The sequence below is a fragment of the Takifugu flavidus genome, chromosome 9, assembly GCF_003711565.1.
Source record: "Takifugu flavidus isolate HTHZ2018 chromosome 9, ASM371156v2, whole genome shotgun sequence".
Classification (NCBI taxonomy): domain Eukaryota; kingdom Metazoa; phylum Chordata; class Actinopteri; order Tetraodontiformes; family Tetraodontidae; genus Takifugu; species Takifugu flavidus.
In genome coordinates, this window is record NC_079528.1 from 7293415 (window position 1) to 7320257 (window position 26843).

Sequence of the window (26843 nt, forward strand, 5' to 3'; positions counted from 1 at the left end):
GCTGCAGAGTGGGCAGGACCAGAATGTGGTCCTGTTCTTAAAGCAGTATGATGAGAAAACTGGAAGATCTAGAGAACCGATACCAGTAACATTCTGACAAAGTGACACAACAAACACACAAGTAGACACAAAAAAAGCAGGAAGTGAGACAAACCCAGACACCACACCAAAATAACAGGTTCCATTCAAACATACAATTGCCACGCAAATGAATGATTGTACTGTAAAAGTATCACTTACATTCTTTACTTTTCGGGTGCAGTCAGTTCCCCTGGAAGGAGAAAATAGGGCAAGAGAAATAACTTTATTTATTATCAATCATAAATAAGGCAGCATGTGCTTTTAAACCAACCATCCATCCATATCACATTTTATCAGTGTTTAAGATTTTATATTGGAAAGATGTGTGTGTTTGTGTGTGTAAATCCCAGAAGGCTCAATCACATACAGTCATTGCACTAATAAGCAGTTGAACAGGTACCTGCAGTGAGTGCACTGTATGGATGTTTTCTATAGTTTCCAAAGCCTTCAGGTCAAATGGCCAAAGCCAGCCAGAGTAAAATGACAAAGAAATTGTAGTTTCGAGAGTTTTCCATGACAGCAGCGACCCGACAAAAGGAGTAATGAAAGAAGAGAAGAGCAAAGAGAAAGTAGCTGGAGGGAGTGAGCCCTTCCTCTACTTTTCACCATCCTCCCTTTCTGTCAGATGACAAAATGAACAAAGACACAGGTGACTGTTGTCTGTCTGCACCTAATAGAAGCAAAAATCAACTACAAACAGATAGCTGGAAAAGTCAAACCCTGATTTTATATAAACTATATAGTCGCTCTTTAATTAATTGCAATTGCAGCACTAAAATCCTGGAACTCCTGTTATTTTCTCCTCTGTTTCCATCAAAATTGGAAATAATCTGAACCTGTCAGCTCGCTTCCTTGAGCAAAGCTGTTTCCTCCGTTTCTAACCACCTGTCTGATGGAACCCAACTGAAACAGTTTCCTGTCATGAAGCTGCGAGGAAGCAGCATCCATGGCAGGTTACGTAACATAATGAAAGTAGCAACGCTGCTAAAACAAAACTGTCACCACAAAAATGAATTCTCTACAGGATCTTCACTAATTCTACCAGTGTATATTATTATATTCTACCATGTATCTACAGTATATTAAGGACTATAATGGTCAGTAACAGACATTCAGTCAATTTCTGCACCAACAAAACAAAATTTGAATATTAAAAGTCTACTTTTATTGTGATCAAGTCTCCCCTTTAGTAGAACCAACCTCAGACTGTGACCTATAATGTATTGATGATAAGGTCTGCATTTATCTAACAGCACATTTCACAACAAAATAAATAATGCTGTCCCCAACCGTTGAACAAAACACCTTTTATTCATGTTTTGTTTAACAGAACCAGTTAAACAGCTCCTCCTCTGACTGAAATTACTACTGTCTCTTCACTGCAGAACCAGGAACACAATACATCCCAGCCCTCCAAACCATCACCCATACACTCACCATTACTTGCATTGCATTGTTTTTTAATACAGGGACTATGCCTTGTTGCTAAGCAACAATGCAAGTCATAGTTGAGTGAGTGATGCAACCTCTTGAGTTGTGTTTGGGCAGAGGCCAGTTGCCTCTAACAGATACGCTGTTGTCGTCTCACTGACACAGGCTGTATAAACTCTCATTGACTGGCAGTAATTTATGTCTGCGGTGAGCCGGGACAATGGACGGCAGGGAGGGACACACAAAGAGAAGCATGGCCATTGAGACAGACAAGTACGCGTTTCTTACACAACTAATGTCTCACTATCCACACAGAGTCCATTTAATGGGTCCAACCCTTCTGTCTATGCCATCAGAAGTCTTGCTATCACAACTGTCAATGTGGACTCTTGAAAACTTGGCCTGCACTTCTAACAGTTGCTTTGCAGGTGTCTGCAGGTTTATACCAGGACAGACAGCAAAGGAAACATCCCTGAAGCACAGTAGGAGATGCGTCAGCAGAGCAGAAAATGCTCCTGGTTGTCACCAATTAGCATGGCTGCATTTTAACGATGTGGACGTGGAGCGTCTTGTACAACCCGCATGACGGCAAACACACACACATTGACAGTGTTGAGTCTTACTTGGCAGTGGGGCGTGCTGACGTGTCTTGTAGGTCTCCGGGGTCAAACAGCTGGGATCCTTTCAGTCCGAACTCCTCGCAGCCACGCAGGAACACACTGACGTTGTCCTGCTCAAAACACACACACACCCAGATATAGAGAGAATTTAAGAGGTTACATTACTGCATATGAACCACTGAGGTGCGTGCGCACACACACAGAGAACTTTTTAGGCGGGTCAAACAAATAAAAGTGGGTGAATGCAACAAACTCAGATTTTTTTGTTGCTCTCTTCTAGCAGCTTACAAACAGATAAATCAGGATACCTGCTCGACAGAAATCAGACACCACCCGGGTCTTTTCCCAGCCTTCGTACGCCTCCTCTCTCAGACTTCTCCAACTTTTTGCTTCCTACTTTCTAAAAGTGACTCTTGTTTACATTCTCATCTCTTCCTCTCCACCTGTGATGCGCTCAACACTCCTCCTTTCCTTTTGCCTACTCCATGTTCTGTGCATCACCTCAGTCTTCCTCCTCCTCTTTCTTCTACGCTCAGACTACCTCTTTGTTGGATGCAACCTGAGACACGTTCTCCCCTCCTGTTCCCAGGTTCTCGTCCTCTCTCTTTGTTTCCAGGCCTGACTCTTTAGAGGGAAATCCCTCTCCTCCCCTCTCCCATTGGGTGTCACCATTTCCTCTCCACCCTGATTGTCCCAAGTACTTGCTTTATCTGTCACACTACCAAACAATGTGCTGTGATAGTCACATACAATACAGATTAGATTAGTACTCTCCATTAAATATATCAGGGAATCCAAAAGAAAACCTAGATAATAGCATTATTTTGCATTATTATAGTTAAATAACTATTTAGAATACTTTTATTCACACAGTTACACTAACTTAAAAAGTATCTAATTTATTTCTTCATCTCTTGCCCTAATATAAACTGTGGAATGGCTGGCACACCATGGTTTAAAATTTTAATTTTAACAAAGATTCTTTCAATTTTTTCATATTCAATTGATGTTTGCTGAAGCAAGTAAGATATTTTATAAGGTCTGCAGTTTATGTTAGTGCCTATGAATGTAAATCATATTCTACTGTCTATGACCATACTAAACATATATTCCTGGGCTGACAACAACATTCTCAGACTTTAGCAGAAAAACACCTTCAAACACATTTTTTTTTCCCACCAGCAGGTTCACCCAGTCTGGAAAAACAAACAGGGAAATAAACAGAGTCAACAGACCATTAAAGAGACTCATTTAGAAGTAACAGGATCATTTAAAGTGTGTGTGTGTGTGTGTGTGTGTGTGTGTGTGTGTGTGTGTGTGTGTGTGTGTGTGTGTGTGTGTGTGCGTGCGTGCGTGCGTGTGTGTGCACATGTGAGAAAAACATTGTGGTCATTTGTAGGTCACTGCCACAGGAAACTGGGCGTCAACCACAAAGAAATGACTGACAGCTGAATGTTTGGAGAAAGATTGGGAAGTATTGAGGACATTGAGGCATTAAGCTCTTATTTCTTAATAAATGAGAAAATATACAAATGATTGAATAATAACAGATTTAGGCCAAACATGGTGTCGACTCTAAAGCAGAAACACACTAATATTGCTGATGGGTTATACATTTAACATGTTTCTTGAGGGTCTAGAGATTAAACCCGGATTTTGTTCTTGAACCCAGCAAAGAGAAGCTGGAGGGAAATCACTTATGTAACCATTTCCTTTATGTCAAACGTGTTATATTTCTAACTAAGCTAAGGCACACGCCGGGCTGAAAATCTCTTTAATCCTATGATCCACAAATCTGTCTATATAAGAGAAAAGCAACAAGAAAATGTGATTTATTCCAGAGTGGCACCATACAATTTGTGGCCTTTTTCTACTGCATGTTTTGTTTACAGGCTGTAAATGTGGGCACACGGTGGACCCAGGGAAGACTCAGAGCGGCGCTGAACAGCCAACCTGTTGAGACCAACACTGAGCCACACAGCCAGTTGCCTAAAGCTGCCTAAACACCCGAGTGGCTGCTCCAGTTACAACACAGCCGAAACCTCCTCAGAGACTCATTTTCCCATTAACCCCAAAACAGGAAGAGGAAGGGGGAGTAGTCAGGATTTTATAACGATGGGCCTGATAACAGCAGACCCCTTGTTTATGCATTTCTCACCTCTTTAAGTAAAGCCAAGGGAAGGAAAATAAAATCCCTGTAAACCTGCAGGAAGCCGAGCCAGCATTATGAAACCTTGAGTCTACAAAGCGTTATGTTGTTTGGAAGGGAATAAAACAAGCAGCTGGGATTTCTTTCATTTTCGAATTCTGACTTTATAAAGGGGTGATATTATTTATTTGCCACCAGTTCTCAAGAAGAAACACAAAAAGGAGAGACTGCTGCTCAGAGCCCATGTGATCCGCTTGTCTTTCCCTGCTGACACCCCAGTCGTGGTCCTGAACAGTCCCTTCATCCAGATCACGGCCTTAAGTCATCCTGAAAAAGCTCCACTGTGTTGCACTGTAAGCTAATGGAATGTTTCAGAGTTCAGGGCCACTGAACCTCACAGGCTCCTATTCAGTAAAGTCAGAGGCACATCAGAGATACTCTTACCTGCTTATTCTGCAGAGAAAAGGGTCGATTAAATACATCTAATTCACTGCTTAATTCATATGAGAAGTTACGATCCTTCAAATCTGACCCACAGGGATGAAATGTGAGCTCTTTAAGCCCCGACTGTGTGTGGTTATTGTTCATAGAAAATATGGAAATGTGAAACCTAGGCATGTTACACGATCAATGTCCTCCTAAATGTCCTGCTTTGGAAAAAAAATGCTAGCAGGCATCAGATCTATATAACAAAGTAGAAAGTTTACTGAGACTATCGTCTAAATACATGTGGTTGAAGGACTCACCAGGCCAGCTATGGGGGTTTGAAGTCTGTTGATTTTCTTCACCGATCCAGGTTTAATTGAGCTCAACAATCTGCCACACAAAGACAGAGAAGATATCAAAGCTACGGCTGACCATAAAGAAAGCTCATGCAGAGTGATTTAAGGCCAAGAAGAAGAAAGTGAAACTGTGGGAGTCTCTTCAGAGAAAAGAGGAGGAAGAAACGCGGAGCAAAAACGTTGAGAGCTTCCAGAGGCGAGTGGAAGGCTTATGATAAAACAGATTCTAAATTAGATCTGAGATTCAGTGCTTTTGCTTTCACCCACAGGGAGCTGTCAGCTACCTCCAAGACACTCCAAATCACAGCCGAGTCTGCATGTGAAGACGTTCCTGTGGTGCACCCATAAAGGAAAACACATTTGCTGGAAAACCTCACCAGTCGTGAAGGAACTATCACCATCTCTGCAGCCTTCTAATAGTGAGTGCGAGACACCACCCGGACACCCATCCTGTGACATTTCTGACACCAGGAGGTAGCCTTCACCTGGAATGTGGTAATCCACCTTTTCAGCCAGCCAGGACGCCTCAGCTACTTGAACCTCAGTTAGATATTTCCTGCACTGAAAACTGTTTCCCAGAATAACTTCCAGCAACCTCGAGAGAGGGACGTTCTCACAATGGAGGAGGAGAACAATAACTCCACACTTCAAACCGCCTGATGTGATCCGAGACTGCAAAAGTCTGAAGTGCACGCAGGCAAAAAGCCTTAAATCTTCTCACAGCCATGTAAAAGATCAATATATATCTGTCTGAGGCGTCAGACATGAATGATGCTGCAAAAACAAAAGAAAAAAATGCATTCACAGATTCTCTACAACGTTGAAGCCGGGCCAGAGAAGATTTATAATCAGCAAGTCTGTGTTCACGTCTGCAGGAAAAACTTGCACCAATCATAAAAAACGATTTGGGTGATGAGTCACGATAACCTTGAATCGCTCGTGGACATTTCCTCTGAATCGGAAGAAATTTCCCACAGCATTCCAGAGGCGTGAAGCTCACAGATGTGAAATATTAATTCGGTGTGACCTTTGACACCTGATCTGGTTTAATTAATATCACCAGCTTTTGAGTGGTTGAATGTTGAAACAACTTCCTGTTTGGCCTCCTCATTTTCACCTGATTTAACACTTTTCCTGCAGGAATACATGCTGAACATTTAAAGTTTGATCAGCTATATTTTCATCCCTTCAGTCAATTTTAAACATAATAAAGCACATTGGCACATAAATGATCTTGCAGGCAGAGACTATTAAGGGAAGTATATAAAAGACAATCTTAGACAATCATTCATGCATCAACGAAGCGCCCTTCAGCTGATGACCTATTGTTCCTGTAGATGCTCCTTGAATTCCAGAAGCAGTGGGGACACTGTTAAATTGGATGTAATGTTTTGACAATAAGTTTGGGGTAACGCTGGGCTTGTGTTACTGGATTAGACAGGAAGGAATTATGTGTCGGAATTATGTGTCTATTTTCAGCAAATTATGAACTCGTTATGCGTCGACTGCCAAGTTCAATTGCTGCAGTTTGACAGGATCCCAGTCTGAGATCTTTGGTCCACAGAGGACCCACCTACCGGCCCAGTGCCCGGACCTCGTATAATCAACTGCTTACTTTATATAAATGACTCCAAATCAGCCAAACTAATAAAAATGTGTTGTAGCATGTTTCCAATTAACATTGCTGAATGATCAATGGGGACTTAAATAAGACATTTAGTAAAAGCAATGAAATAGGAGCATTCAGACATAGAACAAAACGTACTGTTTATATACTGATGATAGAATGAAGTGACAGTGAGGCACTTACTCGCATAAGAGGATCCCGTTCTCCAAACCTCCTCTGAAATCTTTGTCACCAAAGCATCTCCCTGTCACAGCCTACAGCCAAGAGAGAAAAACGTGTTTTATTTTGGATCGAGAATCGAGCACGGTCACATTTATTGACGTTGCTTTCATCAAATCAGTCCTGGCAACGGTGCAGTGAGGTGACCGAGCGCTGCCGGCTCCATGCTGAGTCCCGTTCTGGTGAACAGTGCTAACCACTAACAAGCTTGACATAAGCTGCAGTCAACCCAACCAAATGGCTCCAGCAGGCTAATAAGCTGTGACAGGAGATTTATGGGGCAGTTGGTCTCTGCCTGTGTGAGTGATACAGCACGGGCACAACATCAACCCTCAAACTTTTTTGAATTTACAAATGTTTAATGTTGGCCGCAGAAACTGCAGTTGAGCCTGGGTGGCGAAACTGTGAGAAGGCTTATTCCTCCTGCAATCATGCGGGTGAATATAATATCGTGGCCACACGCACAAAGGTTTCAAGTGCAAACACAACACCAGTAGTGAGATAATTACCTCCCACACCGATCTGCTGCTGCAGGACTTTTAGGACCAGTTCTACTTCAGCCTTTTCAGTGTATTTATTTTGATAGGAGGGGGAAAGGCTTTGCACGTACAGAACAGAAGGGAGGGCATTTTTGGACCGGTAGATTGGAGGCCAAAACAATTAAAAGGTTAAATTTCCTTAGAGTTTTTTTTTCCACATTTATTTGCACAGCTGTGGAATGAAAGTGCAGAAAAGTAGCGTGACTGGCGTGGCTTAGTGTTTCTGTCAGCTTCTTGGCTTCTTTTACAAAAGAAAGAGCTGCTCTGTGGCAGCAAGCTAACAGAAAGCTAACAGCAGGCTAACAGCTAATCAGTGCAGAAAATGGGATGAGTGAAAATTCCGTGATGAGCACAAGAAAAATAAACTCATGTTGGATTTTACAGCTTTCCATGAAACCTTATTATGAGCATATAAAACAAAATTGGTCCCAACACTTTTCCAATAAAATTGTGGTGTGTGAAATAACACAATGTTATTCATAAACTATATGCAGGTTTTATGTGTTAATCAGAAAGTTATTGCATGCATGTTTCCTAGTAAAGATCAAGTGGCCTAGATACATTTATATCTACAATTAAAAAAATAATCTGCTGCTGGGTATATGACCTTGATTTAAAATCTCCTCAGTAAATGTGTCACACAGATTTCATTGCTCTTCTTGTCAAAGCCAGATTAAATTCTCACACACAAAGACCTCTCTTAAATGTTTTTACTTGACAATAAAATTGGCACATGATGGATTACATTTCCTATTTAAGGTCAAGAGGGGGTGCTGGATCCTGGTCCAGAGTTTGGCGCCCTGGTTTGTTCCCCACCGTCACAGGGTGCACCCACCATTCAATCACAGTTACACACAGACTGGAGTCACCCTGTTGCACAAAAGAGTATTTAGACTAAATACATGCCAGCAAGCAAATTCTACGTGAAAAAACAAAAAAAACAAACCTGCTGTATCACTAAAATCGAGGGTCAGCGTGAGAATCTGACAGGCGGAGCAGATTTGAGTCCCCGTGCTTTCTGATGTTTTTACAAAGGTTTGAGGATTTATGCTATATTTTATCCAACTACAACAGTAAAACAACACTACTGGAAGATGCGTCCAAAAAACGCTGGAACCGTCTGAACAGTGTGGGCTGAATTGTGTTTTACTCAATTAAATGAAGGAATGTGTCACCTCTGTTGTTTTCATTGGAATGTTGCCTGCATTGTTGGACACACAACTGATGATGAGTGGCTTTAATCCCCCCCTGCTCTTTATTTCCTTCCCCTTTGAATCTCTTTCGAGCCAAATTCATGTTCATGCATTGAAAATCAGTCTCCTGCACAGAGAAACAACCTTTAAACACCAGTGGAATGAACTTTAGAAAAGCAACATTACTTATATTCATCTGAGGGAGAAAGATAACGCAGCGTGTAATATACAGTATACCACATATTTAACTAGTCACCTTTGTTAGTACATGTACTGATACTTAGTATTGGACCTATTCTGTACTGTGTTGGAACTACATTTAAAACTACAAAATACTATATTAAGAAAATCTACAAATACTGGATGTAGATGTAGCTGTGCCAAAACATTAACCAACAAATGACAGAGTCAGACATGTTTTTACTGGGACTTGGGGAAGTAAAACGTCATTTACCTCTGGGCCCTGAGGTGAAGTTGTTCGCCCTGTTAAAAAGCTGACAGCTGCTGGCTGTGAGGGCGGAGGGGAGGCACCGCAGAGACGTGCGCTCTCAGAGCAGACGCCGGCATCGTCACATGTTGGCTTTGTGGCCAGCACTGTTCAAATCTACAAGCTGTTGCCTTAAGTGTGTTGCGTAACACCGGCTGAATCCAACATTATGTTTCTGGGTTCGATAATGCATGTTTATGCTCTTTCTGGCATCCGCTCAGTCGCCTTGTTGATTCAACTTGGCAAACGAGCTAAAACTGGAAATGCTGCTAAACAACGGTAGCAAAAACGATGCACGGCCATTCACGGCAGAAATGCTGTCTGTTAAAGGATGAAACGTAAATGAGATTGCTAATGCGTTATTTGTGTCGTCTGGGGTCGTTTCAAGTTCATGACTGAATATAAACAGAATTTATGCAGTATTGCAGACACTAAATCAGGCGTAGAGCAGAAAAGCTAAACACTACTCTGGCACACCATTAAGAGTTCATCGCTCCATGAAGATAAAGATCTGGACTGGCTGCTAGAGAAATGGAACTTGATTAAAAAAAAGCCCCGAAAGATGAAAAGTAGAATTCCTACTGATGACATCCCAGTCTAAATGTGTAAGGGGTGCTTCCCCTTATTTCTGGAAGCTTTAACAAGTTCGGTGCAAGGTCAGAGGTCGACGTTCTGCCATCAACACCGCAGGAATCCCAGACACAAGCGTCATCTCTGTTGATGATTGGGTTTGGTTTCTTTTTCAAAGCTGCAACAACATCACAGAGTTCTTTATCAAAAAGACAACACAACAATTGTTATGGGGAAAAGACTGTTACGCAAGACCTTTGTGGTTTTAAATATTCAGCTCTAATGGACGAAGACATATATACAGTAATTGTGGGAATGTTGGAAGGTTTTGAAAAACCGGCTGCGTTCTCATTTGGGTCAGAAATGCATGCACGCTTCTGTGAGAGCTCCTGTTGCCGTGGGAAACATTACACAAGACCTGATTACTCATCATTTGCTCCTACTCAGCATCATGCAACTTTGATCTGATCAGAGGAACCGTGTTTACTGTGAGATGTGGAGTGAGTCCAAGTAGAAAAACAGGGTCAAATTTTCCTCAAATGTATTAAAGGAATTCAATCCCAGCAAACGGGCTTAACGTCAGCACCATTCCACTGTTTATGAGGTGCTGTTTGTGTCACAACACACTCTGATGACTCAGCAAAATCATAAAGGGGGGAATTATGACTCCTCCGTGTTGCTCTGAATAAAAAAAGGGATGGGAGGACACACGATGTGCAGGTGCCGTAGACAATGGAGCCCACAGATTCAAGGTAAAGTGTATTTTTCCACAACAGTTTCTTTTCCTGCCCATAATCATAAACCCATGCTATTCTTGTTTCCATAGGTGTCTCACTTTAATGAAATTAGAACAGAATTATAATCAAACACATGATGAGGGTTGGCTGCTTACACAGTAAATTAGGAACAGAGCAAGTAACAGGACCCTTGGGATTGTGACGTGTGAGCCAGACCAGCTACCAGAACAGATTTACTGTAGCTGAGTGCGTTCCACACCTTTGTCTCTGCAGTCTGACCCACCGGGTGCCAAGACCTTGGCTTTTTATATCCAAACAATAAATGTGGAGAACACCTGGCTGCAACACACACGTAAACATAAAAATACAATCAGATTAGAGGCACAAAGAAAGAATAGGACAAATGAATGCAGTAGTTGTTAAAGGACATTGTGTGCTAACTTTAAGAGGACAAAGTTGGCCCAACAACCAGTAAATATCAGTAGTACAACATCACATGTGGCTCGAATCAAAGTAAAGAAGACCCACTAATCGTCATATTTTTTGCAAATGTCTTTTTTTCCATTCAATTTCTCCAAGACTTGTAATACAAAGATATACAGTATTTGACAGCTTAGTCCTGAACAAAGTTTATTCAGCTGATGCAGGACGTGGATAAGCTCTGCAATTTCAAATCCTACCGTGACTGGAAGTGTTTAATCGAGGAAATATTCTCATACTGTTGGTATAGCCTAATCTAAAGCAGCACGCTTGACCCTTGAACACGACTGCCACAGATAATAGCCCCATCGCAGCCGCAGTCATGTGGGTCAGAGTCACCTGATGTTAGCATTGAATTTCAGGTGGAATTGTTAGTCAAGTTAAACGTATGTGTAATCCACACTAAAAAGTTGTTCGAACTTCGCACTCAGGTGAAAGAAATGGCCACAATACTTCCTCATGCTAACAAGACACAAGTTCAAACATTGAATCACCACTCGATCAATGTGTCTTGTTGTTTTTTTGGCTGAACAATGTACTCTCGCAAGGCAGAACCTGTTAATTTTCCAGCGATAAATGGCCCCAAAGTATGCTGTGAATCACCTTTAAAAACTCCACCTGAAGGTGATTCTGCGTTCCATCAATGTGGAAGAGAAAGAAGTAAACACATGACCTCAGTTTAGACTCATCTGATCAATGCCTTCAAAGAAGTGTCCTTTGTTGACATGAGACAATGCCAATTTAGGATTTATCTATTTATTTGTGTGTTTAGGATTTATTCTCCAGAATAAAGAAAACTGTTGCCCATTGTTGTGCATTCTAATTCTCATTAGTTAATTCTCAAACAGCCTTTTTTTCCCAGTGAGGCAGGTTCTTCCTCATACTTGGCTTTATAATTGAAATTATTCCCAAATGTTCACATAAAACCCATTTTTCAGGAAGCTTAAATCCCTTCAAGGTCAACTTTCTACTGACCTGCTGATTCAGCATTCAGGAAGTAAAGGAAAACGAATCACAATAGCTATTTAGGTTAGCAGAGTTTACAGATGTATTTGACCGGAGAGTAAACCTCAGCGAGATTAAAGAATCTCACCGGACAGCAGAGAATAAAAACACCCAAGTATGGTGTTAAATGCTAAGTTGATATGAATGTGCAGAGTTTTACACTTGTTTTGCCCTATGAAGGACAATCGATTATACGACATGAAATTCCACTCAACAAAGAATTTGTCTTCCAAATTCTAAATATTCCTTCTTTCTTGTCTGTTCTGAGGGCTGACAGTTATATGGTTTTAAAATGGATTACACTTCTGCAACAACAGCTGTGGGATCTTCTCACAAGTACAGTATAAATAGGAACAGTGTTGGTTTTTTTAAGCTAAAAATTGTACATGTCCCTGTTCCAATGATGATTACTTTAAGAGCCTAAACTTCCTTGGCAAAATTGCCTCCTGTCACTGCATTGCAGTTATTAATGTGACATTAAATGCCATTTCTCCTCAGGATTTTAGACTTTGTACTCATATTCAGTTGTGGAAAAGAGCTGCTTAGTCTGCTAGAAGCACCGTGCTAATACAAAGAATGTTAAGAGCGGCTGAGGCACAAGCCTGCCATCATGACCACGCAGTGTGTTGCACTGACATCACAGAGACATTAAGGCAGAGCAGAGCAGACTTGTTTATTTGCAAATGGGTTTTTCTTGAGCTTTAAAGGCCTGAATCTAAACCCTGAGATTGCACACCAATCTTGGTACTCCAAGCTCCCCTTAAAGCTTGAAAGTCTCCTCGATTAAACGAGACAAACCAAAATGGCCTTGTACTGAACTAAATGTTAGTATTTGAGCCCGTCCTTCCCATTTCCCTCCCAGTTAGATGATGGAACAGTGTTTGGGTTGTGGATTAACCCCACTCCTGGCCCCCACTGATGCAATTCACTCGCACCAGTCTTCCCTCCCATGTTTTTCTCTCCGTATTATCTTGCAGGCTTAGCAAAGCCCCATGAGCCCACATGAGGAGAAAAGAAGGAGAACTTAGACAGAAGGCTACTTTACACTTTTCAGGACTGAAAAAATACTGACAGAGACACTTTCCAACGGTCATTTAGCATTTCATAAACCCACACTTGAACGTGGATCAGAATATAAACAGGCTTGCGCTTCCTTTAATTCTGTTCATGAGCCTTAGGGGCTAAAATAAAAACTTGTGAGCATATGATTAAATATTTTTGCACAACATCTTTGCTGTTGCTATTTACATACTGTGTTTGTGACTAAGGGGCTTGACGATGACCACAAATCAATCCTTCAATGGCTGCTGTAAAGCTTTCTGATGTCACTTACAATGTAGATTTTGAGGAAATAAGGAACCGATTTTAGCTGAAACATGGTCAACAGAGAATTCCTTGTGCTAAAGAAACCCGGCTTTTAGTGGTGTGTGAGGGGGATGAACGTCCAAGGCTCTGTGAGTAGACATTCCAGGTACTCAACTTCCTTCAATGGCACAAAAACAACGTCTTTCCTTTAGCTATTACTACTATAGCCATTACTAATAGCTATTACAGCTAATTGTTATAATCCCTATTTTAATAACCACAAACAATTTCATTTACATCACATAAAGTGTGCCTTTATAATTACAAAACATGCCTTTCAACATAAAGTACCCACCAGGAATTTCCGTGTGGCTATGGGAAACACCCCGTCTCACCACCCTGTACATCCCATCCAGGATTTTAGTGACAACCCCCCTACGGCTCTGCAAGATCAGAGAAGCATCTCCGTGTCAACACGAGTGCTCTGACCTAAGCTTTCTAAGCAGTGGGGCTTTTCCGGGGCCTCCGTTAGTCTCCAATATCCTGCTTGATAGTCTCAAGGACTGAGATGTAGCCGGAAGCCATCGGAATCCAGTCATACACTCGGCCCCGACCTACTACGCTTAAGTTAGAGCACCTACTGTATGTGGGGGAGCACTGTTCTAAAGAGGCAACAATTCAAATGTTGGGCATTATGTGTTAAAACCTGAGTAGGCAGATACATTATGAAGTTAGTATCTGTCTTGCTCATCTCTTTATGAGCAAGACGTGAAACTAGAGAGTCTTTCTTTGACAAGGCAGAATGCAATATTTGAAGAACGTTGGCGTTCCTGCGAAGTGCAGTGGACTAAGAAATACTGTATCCAGGCAACAGGTTCAACACTTCCAAGCAAATACAAGGAAGACGACAACAAGATTCATTTCCGTGTTGTCATTTTCAAAAGAAGAATTTTGTTTTCCAGCCAAAACAAACTGAAATCTGTCAAAAATGATGCGATAAGATCTTCGATCAGCGTGCACGTTCAGACAGGCTCTCACTTCGTCATATTACAAAGACGTACAAACTATTGTTCCAAAACCACTGAGGTGCTAATTTCAACCCTAACCCCCTAACCCTAACCTGGGAACCGACATACACATTACAACACATGGAGAAAAAAAACAGCTCCTGTGTCACTCCAGGGAACAGATGCATCTGTCAGTCCAAGCCCTGAGATCCAATTAGGAGAAGGAAGCACTATTGCCGGCCTTTCCTAACCTGGAATGCACAGAAATCCTGCCATTGTAATGCCCTTCAGGGGGTCGGGGTTTTAGGAATTCCTGGAGGGATACATTATCGTCTAAATATGGCTGATCAAATTCACTGTCAACATTTTTCAAGTTTTCAACAAGTTTTCATTTATTAAATGTAAAACACTATGATAATGTCCCCCCCAAAACTGGCCATTATGTTCAAATGAATTGAGTTGATTAGTTAGTCGAAGTTTGGCTTGAACAAGGGGCAAGATTGAGGAAAAAGCACTTGTTGGTGTCAGGATTGTCCCTTCTTGTGAGTTACTGACTGTACGGTTTGTGCACATATACAGATAAACAAGCAGTTTGTTTTCACAAATGGTGTCAGATGTAAGAAAGTTGTAAAATAAGTGGCATAAGTTGACTTTGTGACACTCCGCGCAGGTGGGCAATTAACCAGATTAGTCAGGATTCGATTTTATCTTCCGTTATCAGCAAGATGATGAGGATAACTAAAGAGCAATAGTGCAAGCTGAGCCATTCTGCTGGTGGTCTTGGCTGAGGGTCTTAATAAATGAATAACACAGTTAGTGTATATTCATATAAGACACTCAAGTCGGGAAACCGTGTGGTGTTGAATTAACAGCATGGGATCAAATTAGGTTAATCTGCCTGAGAGCTAACAAAGGCCCATCACAATCCAACTGTAAAATGTAAAAAGTCCTCCTAGTGGAAATCACTACTGGCGATGGTCCATGGCTGATGGGGCCATACAGACCTCTGCTTGCTGTTGTTCAGCCAGGGTCTAACCCACAGCCGTCAGAGAGAACAGGACTCCTACTGTACAGTGTCAGACACACCCCATTAGCAGAGGCCTTTATCCCATCACCACAGTGAGTGGCTGTCTTCTCAGTGGAAACTAAAACCTTCACACAAACCAAGTTAAGGAGATGAAGTGCACATAAATGCTTCAGTGGTGTGGCATCGCTGCTCTTCTGCACCCTTCGGCTGTAAACCCTGCGCTGTCTTTTCCTACACACGGATGTTCACACCCCATTTTTCATCTCGGTGTATTGAGGTGAGAGACAAGAGACAGGTTTACTATTAACATCTGCTGAAATTAGATTTATGGGATGGTTCCAAGCCTGCGCATTTACCCTTCTCCGTGATGGTACGTTTTACAAGTGTGGAGAGAAATTCAGCAAAAACACGTTAAACGGGCAGACCGCCCGAAACCATTCCTCTGAAGAAAACCCGTCTATTCTGAACCATGAGAATCTTACAGAAGTTCAGACAATTCGAAAGCATTCTAGCTATGGAGGATGTTGGGTTATTGCCAGGACTTGTCACTCTGCCTCCAGATTTTAATGATAAATCTGTGCAAATGTGAATAATGTCATGAAAAATTTCCAAATTTGGCTCTCTGATTGTCTAGTGAGAGAATAAATTTTGAAGAACACGCGAAGAAAAGCAGCGCAGCACACCTGGATCCTTATGCAAAGAATAACGGGTGATTTACGCCATCACTTGAGCTGTGAAGCGCGCAGAGACCGAAAATGTTCATTTACTCCTTTTCTTAAAAAAAAAACCCCATAACAAAATGGGTTTAGTTTGAGTTGACTGCAACTATAAAACCGTCACAATGGTTACAGCAATGCTGCATCATGCAGCCCAGTTCAGACAAACCCAGTCAGCTGAGGGTCGATTGTGTCACTTTGCAGAGTGCAGTGACAGCACGCATTGTTGATGTGGGGGGCAGCTGGGGCGCTCTGTGAGTGTGTCTGAATACGTGTGCTCCAGTGATCCGGGATCGGAGGGATCAGGAATGTTTGGGGTGTGTGGGCACACAAGCATGTGCATGAGACAATGGCGTCCGTCCCACACTGTTCTGAAAGCCTTCATTCATTCATGGCAGACTTCAGGCATCCGGTTCTGTGCAGTGACATGAAAAAATCAAAACGTGACCAATCTCATTTCCTCGAAGAGAAATTTCAACTGGGATTTAAATGGTTTGTAGGTCAGAGACTGGGACTCTCCCTAAAAGACTGAGAGAAGCTCATCATTGTGAGCCTGGCACAGATCAATCGTTGACCAGAAATACGATAAAACACGTCAAACCCTCAGCCAAGACTTCAAGGACTTACAAAATGGAATTGGACTGGAGCGACGTGACTGCCAGTCCTCCTGCCAGGGTGGCTTTCACCTGTTCCCTCGATAGTCAGAAAGAGTCCAGCTCCCCAGAGTCTCAACTCATCTAGAAACCAGCTCACTGTGCATGACCCAATTAGAAAGATCCTCTGTGCAGAGACATCAGTCCATGTACCCATCAATGGTCCCATATGCCAGAGCAGCACCAACAGATGAGTCACATCTCATCTCTTTTACTTATTTCAAAGAATGCAACAGCTTCTTTTCTGCACAATAACGTCTACTGAAGATGCTAAAGTTACAGCGGCACTAAAGCTAATAAATGTGAGCCAGACACGCACGAGCATGTGTGACCCATATTTCTGATGAGTAAATAATCAATAGTGATTGTGTGGACAGATGAGAGAACGAGGATGCGAGTGAACAGGGCGAATTGGCCAAGAGGAAACTAGAAGAGGTGAAGGCAGCTTTGAATTTGGATGCACCTGACTGCTTCAAAGATGAGTTATATGTCTGGCTCAGGGCCTCCTTTGGGCCACAGCTGCCTCATCATGAAGAGAAAAGCATGTCTTTCAAGGTCAAAGGAAGACTAAATCAAATAACTCTGGGACTTATCTGATGTGCTGTGGTTTTCAGGAGTTTCACAGTTTATTTTGCACAGAAACTACAATTAATGCTATTCAATGTTCAAGTTTTAACTGAATTAGACTATACGCAATGAGATAATACTGTATATTCACATTCCATCAAACATTTAAAGACTGTACTGCAGCACTGAATTAAAAGTTCTGGAAAATATAATGTGTTTATCAGACAGATAGCACATATTTTAGTCATCCAAATAAGAATTGATGTATAGACTTGTATACCTGTATCGAAACCAGTTTGTCAGGGTTTGCAATTATCAACCGTTTTTCTGATGCAGAGAACCATTGCACAACCGTCTTCACCCTCGCTTCTGTGCATGTGTGTGTGTGTGTGTGGGGGGGGGGGGGGTTAGCTGCCTGCCTCTCCTCCTTGAAAGCTTTTTTTTCTTTCAAGGCACCAACACGCAGAACTGACAGCTGAACAAGATGAATATGTTCACCTTGTCAAAGCCAGACGTGCAGCCACAGACACGCAGATGTGTCAACAAAGCCATAAAGCCAACGAAACACCCACAATGCACAGCTGATATGTTTGGGATGAGGCACTTGTTGACTGGTTTACAGTCCCATCCGTCCATCAGTCTCGCTAGCTTAATTCAGGGTTTCACTCTCTTGGCACCTCACCATTGAAAAGATCCTCATTTGACTCTAGATGCTCATATTTCTGAGCTGGGTTAGTGCATATACACCCATATTTGTCTTCTCTGTGAATCGGTTTCTCTCTCATTGTTCATATACTGTCAGGTGGTCGTTCTTTATTTGAATATATTTGGTTGTGCAATTCATTGGGTGTGGATTTTACCATATATGTGAGGCCCCGTGGTGCTTTTCCTATCGCCTCATAGAGGCAAATTTTTAATGTGATCCACTTTGGACCTGAGTCATTTGAAGGCTTCTTCGGGGTATAAGTGAAGCTGCATTGAAAGCCAACGGCAGAAAAAATGGTCCAGGCTTATTCATGATTCTTGAATGGCGGCATGAACATACAAACACGCACAGCAGTCAAAGAGGGGGGTAATCTCTCATCTACTCTGGTAATCCACCACATGATCACCTCTAAACACATGTGCGTGTATTTCTAAAGTCCCATCTGGGCCTAGACTGGGAGGCTTTTGCTGAAAAGTGCATTATTGTTTGTGAGTGGTTGTCATGGTTTTATTTTAAATCTATTCAAGTTATAGTTAAAAAGATTAAAAGCATCTACAAACCCAGCTGCTTATAAAGGTGTATCATACACACGCAGGGCACATACAGGAGCGGAACAATCACATTTTCTACTTCACTAATGCCACTGTGTCAAGACAAATGAGGACAGAAGGCTTCTGCAGCGCTTAAGATGGTAACCACGGGATTACAGTGATTAGCATCTTACTTTTAGGGCTTTCTCCTTTGTGTGACTAAAGTGCTGCGATGTTACAGCAGACCAACACAGGAGGAAACAAGGATGAACGTCTGCCATTTAAATCAGTTTGCATGCTGGAATTTTGCCCCTGAATGAGCAAAAGAGATGATCAATCTCGACTGGTCGGCTGTAGGGACGTTGCCATTTCCATCCCATCAGAGCAGGTGGAGAAGGGGTCATCATCCATCCAGCTTGAACCCTTTAATGGCAGATCCTTCCTTCAGTAAAATTCTTCCTTGTTTGTGATAGAGTACTAGATTCCCTTAGGAAGAATGCATGCACTTTACAAAATCATCCTGGAAATGCCAATAATGACTCTGAACGGAATCACGGGTGAGTTGAGCAACTACAGATGTTTCAAGGCACGAAAGGAAGAACCTGGCCTAAACCAAACAGGTCATAGTTTTGGAGTCCAACAAATACCTGAAGCTTTGTGTCTACCAGCATCCTGAACCCACAGAAACCTGCTGTGAACACAGATGTATCACTGTTACACTCCAGCCTATATAAGTGCCATCATTTTACTGCCAGGCACAATGAAAAGCTGGAATGATATGATGATATCACCTTACCTTTCAGACAAAATACAAAGGAACACTGTTAAACATGCCAGCTCATGGAGACGAGGAGGAAGAGGGGGTTGCAGGTAGAAAGAGGCGCTCGGGAAACAGAAAGAATTTCACTGGGTTCCAGTTCAGAGGGCTGCAATCAATTACTTACATTTATGACCAAGAATTCTGCCTCAATTTGGTAAGAAGGTTTAGTTTCAGAGTGCCTAATTGATGTTTAACGGATGCTTATTTGTAGTGGGCTTTTGACGGACTCAGCGGGTACCTGGACTTGTTTAAAATATATAAATATTCAATGAATAGCCGGTTTGAAACCAGTCACACCTTACACCACTGTCCATCCCATCATGTGTGTGGATGGGGCAGTGTTATCTACTGTGCTGTCATTCATTTGTTGATCCTTGAAACAGTTCAACTACTGCAGATTTTCAGCTGTACATTTGAGCTCTGGCATCATGCGTGATGCTGCAGAGCCACGTTATTCTATTCATGTGGGAATCGGTGACCTGTTTCAGTTTCCTGTGGCAGCTGCACTCCCCCCTGGAGTTACAGGGTAACTGAATCAGTCCACATGGTTGAGAAGATGAGAGAGGACCTGCAGTTCTGTGTCTCATAGATTCTAAAAGAGTTGATATGAAGCTCTAAAGAGTTTGCTGTTGCTGCAGTAAGGAGGCCTGCAACACTGCCTGCTGATCTTTTTTCCAGGGAAACTGTCAGTTCCAGTGTTACAGTAGATAGACTGGACTGAAGGCAGCAGATTGCAAAAACACTTAATCATGAGATTAACAGAATTCCTAAAATGTGACATCCAAACAGCAGCACATTTATTGATGAAGGTAAACAGAGAGAAGAGCCGGTGAATCACAGCTGCGCTGTCGCCCACGCTAAAAACCTTTCAACTCACATCTAAAAACAGCCTTATTTGTTGAAGCAAATGTTATGAATAGTTTTTAAGTGGCCTCATCCACCAAAATCATCCCCTCATGCAGCCAGGGTTGCGCAATAAGCTGAAGACTGCGTCATATTTAGACGACCTCTATCTGTCTGTGGCTGCGTAAGACATCATGGCGACTAAAATTTGGTTGGAAAAGTGAATCAAGGTCAAACTAGTGACACCTGAACCATGCGGTCAGCGCGCCCAGACACCTGTTCAGTGTCAATGAGGGATGAATGTGGGAAAAGCATCACCTCTGCTGAAGGCAATGAGGCCACATTTCAGCCACACGCAACTGATCCTCAAGCCAGTCCTCACCGCTGTGAAGAGCGCAGCCCACCGCAGGATGACAAACTCAATTGCGCTGGGGCAGGCAAAGTGCCGTGATTGAGAGTCTCACAGAACAAAACCTCGTTTGTGCGATCATTGTTCACCGGGCTCTCACTGAGGCAAAAATCCATTCCACATGATGCATTCATTGTTTTCAGCCAAACACACACCAGGCCCCATATCTGCAGGCATGGCTACTGTACAACAATAGCAGCCTCCCAAAACAGCTGAAAGACAACTGCAGGACGCGCTGCAACTATGTTGGGAATGTTATGGAATGTTGTGTTATGGAGTGAATAGGGTGAATGGGAAATAGCCGTCAGGATGTGAATGCTCCAACTCAATTTGGTGATTCTAGGAGCTTTTATTTCAATATTTGACAGCAGATTAATACATGGATGAATTCCATCAACACTTCACTGGGCTACATGTGCATCACGAATAAAAATATCTCCTGTACTAAGAGCTTCATTCAATTTATAAAGCGTTACTGCAGATTAACCTTCAACAGGTGATTTAGTCAAAATAAATCAGATGAAAACGAGTCTTTTCAGACACAAACCTTAATTTTCATTCACAGTACTAACTTGTAGTGCGATGGTGCACAATGTAAAATGTTTGGAATGGCGCTAACCTCTATCCATGTCTGTGCCTCCTGAAACGCGGAGTCTGCGGCCGAGTCGCTCACAGGGTGATGCTGATGAGATGGTCCAAGGTCTGCAGCCGGACTTGCCATCGAACAGAAGGCTCTGCTTCGCACCTACTAACGCCTGATGAAGTGTTGAAAGGCAGCAGAGCGCTGCGTAAATCCGCCGCAGTTAGTTGAGAGCCGCGTCGATCCGCTCTCTCTCGGATGGGGGGGCTGGCAGCGCCTCCCTGGTGTCGCTCCTGTTTGAAGTCTGATCGCAGACTCCATAAAGTTAGTCCAATTGTCAAAAACAGCTTCCGGTCTGATGCAAGTAAATAAAAGCATCGTAAACGTCACCAACACGAACGCAGCGTTCATTGGTCATTTGAAAAAGTCTTAAAAAGAGAAAGAAACTATAAAAAGATAAACTAACGCGAGTGATCATGCTTAAATAATCTTTCTTAATTGTTCCTCATTTTGAAAATCTATCAACCTTTGCATTAAAAAAAGGTATAAACAGTGATATACTTTCAATATCCAATTTTACGTTAAGATCACTTTCCTATCATATTTTGGGTTTATGCAGCCAATAATTAAGGTCATTTGCTCCCACCTGTAAAGGGCCCCTCTTTTACTACCATTTCAAGTTCTTGCTTTGTTTTTTCATTATTTCCGGTGCTGACCTTGTTATTTATAGTGAACTTGACGCTCGTCGGTATATATTTGTGCCGCACTAAAATCCTCTCTATAGCCCAGAAGTCCAGCGCCAGTGCCCAAACAACCAATAAGAGCAGTGACACATCGAAGATGCTTCGGCATCTTTCAGAGCGGAGATTTCACTGTCAACCCGAGGTCTCCGTGCTGCTAATATCCAATTACGGCCAATAATCTCTACAATAATCAATATCAACTATATTGATTTCAATGTATTCAAATGAACTTTAAAGAGGTTCACCAAAAGAGGTTTTGGGCGATAATATATAAAAAGATTAATTTATAACAACTGCCCGTGTCTTTGCTGCCCTCTTGTGGACAGATTCTATAATGCTGAAGCTTGAGCGGACATGCAGGTCTGATTGTGGGTGTGTACTGAATCTCACCACTCCACTATTGTTACATCTACAACTTGAGTCGAGTGTTGCTTGGACACCAAAACAAGCTGATTTTGAGTAGATTGATCTGTGTTTGACAGCAGACACTCCTGGTGTTGGCGGATAGCTCAGTAAGTATTGGCCTCTACAACTATTTTTATTATTATTGTTACCAATTACATTATCGTTATAAGATCCCATGGAGGTTTTCTTTCTACAGCGGGCATCTGTCTGTCTGTCTGTCTGTCTGTCTTCCCGCCTGCCTCTAAAATAATCTTAAATGTTATGCATGAATTTTGATGAAATTTTCAGGAAATTGATAGGGGGCGGAGGAAGAGCGCCTTAAATTTTGTTGGTGTTCCATATTACAGAGGGAGTTTGTTGTGATCGTCCATATATTAAAGCCAAACGGCTTTGATCACAATGCAACCTACAATGTTATATAACCTTGCGTTCAATTTTACGTATTCACAATATCTTGGAAAATGAGCTGCTTAAATTCACCAACCTCCATCAAAGGAAGACATCTGAGCTCTCTCCAAGTCTCATAATTCTCTCATCGGAATTATAGTCTATAATCTGCCTGCTCAATAATTGACCCTTTCACCGAGGCTAACCCTTGAATACAAGACGAGCAACATACGTGACAAACTAAAAGTAAAAAAAACTTAAAGGTATTCCAAATAATTGGAAATCTAGAGAGAAATCTAGTGGTCACTGCAGTCATCATACTATAGAGTCACGTTTGGTTCATGCGTCTCTAAGAAGATCTGTTTGGTCGCTACTGACGTCCCCCATTAAAACTGTGTTGCTTTTATGGGCTGTTGTTTGTTAACTGTGTTGACCCTTAATCGGTTGAAAGCTGCTGGAACTAGGTCATGTCAGTTACAGTACATACATTTACCCTGCAGGTGGCGCCAGATATACGTACTACTTTATGTTAATGTCTTAAATCTAGACACGGTAATCATATTTTCTCTTTCAGCCATTCGGTCTTCCTCGCACCTTGTGACATGTGGCTCGTGGCAGTTTCCGTCCCTCTGATTCCTGTCGTCATCGTGGCATTCAGCCGGTATGGTGGACTTTTCACAGCTCTGTGTCATCGAGCTCTGGCCTGGACACATAGGGTGCTGCTGCGGAGGAAAGTGTGTGTGAGGAGCACCCATGCCTACGTGTTCTCTAATTGTACCCACGGGAAAGTTGACAGCGTCCTGGAGACCTTTGACCTTTATGGCAACACACACCCATCCCTCTCTATCAGTCCCCAGATGTGTGAGTATGCCTCATACTGTTTTAGTTGATAAGACGTATTATGACAAAACAAGTTGTAAGATTATCTTTGTTGTTATTTGATCAGTAAGGTTCAAATTCTGTTTAACATATGTGTTCTCTTCATTCGAGATGAACGTGAACCAACCACCTGTGTAAACGGGGAACATATGCATCAGTTGTGAAAAATGGCTGCAGCTCAACAGCACCTCTGTTCCTGTATCTCTGGCCTGTCCCAGCTGCAGTGCTTGATGAGGCTGTGATGCGCGTCCGTCCCTCTCTGGTGTTGGAGCTGGGGATGCACTGTGGCTACAGCTCAGTCCGCCTGCTGCGTCTGCTGCCCCCTGCTGGTAGACTCGTCACAGTGGAGGTGGATCCGGTCACGGCAGAGTTAGGGGAGGAAATCCTCTTAGTGGCTGGATTCAAACACTCTCAGGTGCACAAAAGGAAAAGAAGTGTTCAGCTTTAGTGACACTGCAAGATTTTACCTATCCCCATATTCCTTGCAGTTCCAGGTGTTGACTTCCAGTTCAGCCCGAGCCATCCCAACATTGCGTCTTCATGTGGGAGCTGATAAAGGGGCCAGTGAGGGCTTTGGTCTGGTTCTGATGGATCATGACCCCCAGCAGTACCTTCCTGACCTGATAGCTCTAGAAAGAGAGGAGCTCCTCAGCCCCTCTGGATGCACCATCCTCCTGATCAACAGGACACAGAGGCATGGCGATGTCGGAGATGTTGTGGCTCACGTCAGCGGGAGGTCTGACTTCTATTCTGTTAGATCTGAACATTGTTTCATGGTGGAGATCGTTTACTGTAGGAAGCCTACAAATGTCCTCTGACAGATCATTCCAGTTTGTTTGTGTGTGTGATAAAATATTTTCTTTAACTTGACAAAAACGTGTTCTAAATAAACAAATAAGATTGTTTTTCTATTTTCTTATTTATGAAGGCTCTAAGGTGTTGCAGCTTAGATATAACTGAGGAATCCAAAAAGTTCCCAAAAACACGTACTAAAACTTCCCTGTTGTCTCCCTACACACCATCCCATTGTCATAATAACAAAATGATGATGCGCTGTATCCAAGTTTAAACGTTTCTCCCCTTAATAATAGTTCAAGTCTGTCTGAGCGTCACTATTACATGTAAAACACAGAGCCGCCACTTGATGGCGCTCTTTGTCCTTTAAAACAATCGAAATTTGGCTTTCCTCTGATTTTACAGTTGCATGCAGCACAGCAGGAGAGTAAAAACGTTTTCACCTTGCCTTAGTGCACAATACAACATAATATATGCAGTGACGTAAATACTGTCCCTTGTGTGCCCTGATTTGATAAACCGCCTGAACCACAACCTTACTTTAACGCACATGATTCTCATATATGTAAGATGTTTACTTTCTCTCTCTTGAGTCCATGTTGACCCAATGTAATCATCAGATGAGAAGAAAACTGCACCCAGTACACACCATTTTGCTCAGACTGTGTCTCAGGTGTAAAATCCAACACCTATGAGCCAAACACGTTCAATGCAGAGTGGGAAGGTTGCAACTGCCTCTAAATACACATCTGAAGCTTCCAAGCAGCCATTGCATGGTTTACAGGCAAATTAATGCACAATTTGGATGAATAACATGGGTGAAAAGCGCAGTTAATGTAATGTTACCCATGCAGGAGTGTGCGGACCATCGATCTCCACCAGCGTGATGAATGATGTCATAACTAACATGAAATGTATAGCACTTACTGCCACGGTAATTGTTGGCTACTTGAACGAAAAGCATAAATGTCACATGTTCAATTGTCTGCTGGCTTTACAGAGTGAACCTGTGACATGGATGATTACATTTTTAACATACAGATGAACTGCATGTATAGTGTTGATTGTATTCAGAAATAATGAGAAAAGGGGCAAGATCAGATTTGTTGGAGAATCCGAGAATACCGGTAAATTACCATCAATAGACCCATAATCAAATCTATTCCATACTGAGACACGAGTGAACGTCACACTCAGCGAGGAAGCCAACGTCTGCACCTTTACTCTGAATGTGATGACCTCTGAATTGGCAATTTCAAGCCTTTCTTTTGGGATCTGGGATCCTCCTGGGTGGGTGCAGTCGTCTGGGAAGGTTTTCACCTGCAGTGTCCATGAAAGACCTCGAGTCTCCACAAAGATTTTAGTCTCTTGGAGGCTTTTCTAACAGTATGTTGCCTTTCCAAATATTTGGGAACTATTTTTGGAACGTTTTGTCATTTTCTGACTTGAATGTCCGTGTTTTTTCACGGAATGCAGCATGTCGGTGTACTTGGAATCCTATTTTGTCATGTTTTTTTAGAACTCCATCGGATGCCTGTCATTGTTGCTTTGTGAATAGTCCTATCGGAGGCACTGGTAGTGAAATGGGGTAATTTTTTGTGACATCTCCATAAATGTCTGTGATGTGCAATTATACAAAGCAGACCAGCTGTGATAATTGCTCATTACGTCCCACCAGCAGCTCCGTCCGCCGTCTTCTCAAAATTCAAATTTTAAAACATGGTCAATTTCCCAACTGTCACATGTAATTTAGCATTTCAGCGCCCTCCTTTCAGACGGCTGCTCTCCAAAAAAAATGACACGCAAACAAATGCAAACATCTCGCTGCGTCGCTCAGTCTTTTCCTTCTTTCCACGATGAACCGCTCCGTGTGCCGCACAGGCCCGAGAGCTGATGTAAACACCGCTCCCAATTAGAAATCACATTCTAAAAGAGCCGTGCTCTGCTGCCCTGTGGCTCCCTCCACAACGGCCCAGCCTTCGTACCCAAACACCCCTCGCTGCAGCGCTGGGAACATATGAGGCAGCTACTCCAGACTCACAACAGAGGCAGAAGAACCTCAGTGGTTGTGGGTGTCAGAGGCATGCTGGGAGTGTTCTGCTCGGTCATTTTTGCTGTCGGATACATTGGTTGTTATTTCATAATTGCTAAGTTCCTCACGAATCGCTACAAACGTGAACATGCTACCTATTTTTGAAGGTAGTCTCCAAACTGTCCTTCTCAGGGGAGGAACATGGCTGCGATCCCTGCAGGTCAACACCTGTGAGGGCCCAGCCAATGTGGTGGATTTCTGCGATAGCGAATCCACACCCCCGTGTCCTCATATCTGACTGCTCCCATTTCATTTGCTCCACGCAGGTCAGCAGGTCATCTCTCACACACACACACAAACACACACATACGAATGTTATGAAATGGTAGAATAGGTCAGTTTCACATTATAAAATGCTGTTTAATGACTCTCATTCTTATATAATCCTTCTTTTGGACAACTAGCATTCTCTCCTTTTTCTCAACATTTCCTCACAGGAAAATATGGTTCATTTGACTT

The 26843-nt window shown here is 42.5% G+C and overlaps 2 protein-coding genes across 14 annotated transcripts in view; one reads left to right on the top strand and one right to left on the bottom strand.

The window, feature by feature from the left end:
• limch1b (LIM and calponin homology domains 1b) overlaps nt 1-21394 on the bottom strand; it is a 42382-nt gene extending 20988 nt beyond the window's left edge. For 9 of the 13 annotated variants that reach the window (XM_057043001.1, XM_057042992.1, XM_057042998.1 and 6 more), the window contains exons 1-5: nt 21123-21394; nt 6874-6944; nt 5028-5097; nt 2136-2242; nt 241-271 (exon numbers count right to left, since the gene is read on the bottom strand). In XM_057043001.1, the coding sequence (XP_056898981.1) occupies nt 241-271; nt 2136-2242; nt 5028-5097; nt 6874-6944; nt 21123-21224 (381 nt within the window). In that variant the 5' untranslated portion in view covers nt 21225-21394. Of the gene's footprint in view, nt 1-240; nt 272-2135; nt 2243-2440; nt 2733-5027; nt 5098-6873; nt 6945-21122 lie in introns of those variants that run through there. The other 4 variants (XM_057043003.1, XM_057042997.1, XM_057042999.1 and 1 more) reach the window with 4 other exon arrangements.
• Nucleotides 21395-22185: 791 nt separating this feature from the next.
• Nucleotides 22186-24402, top strand: LOC130531214 (catechol O-methyltransferase-like). Its single transcript, XM_057043101.1, has 4 exons — nt 22186-22338; nt 23193-23479; nt 23716-23912; nt 23986-24402. Exons 2-4 carry the CDS (start codon nt 23221-23223, stop codon nt 24313-24315), a joined length of 786 nt encoding a protein of 261 aa, XP_056899081.1. The 5' UTR covers nt 22186-22338; nt 23193-23220; the 3' UTR covers nt 24316-24402.
• Nucleotides 24403-26843: the final 2441 nt, after the last annotated feature.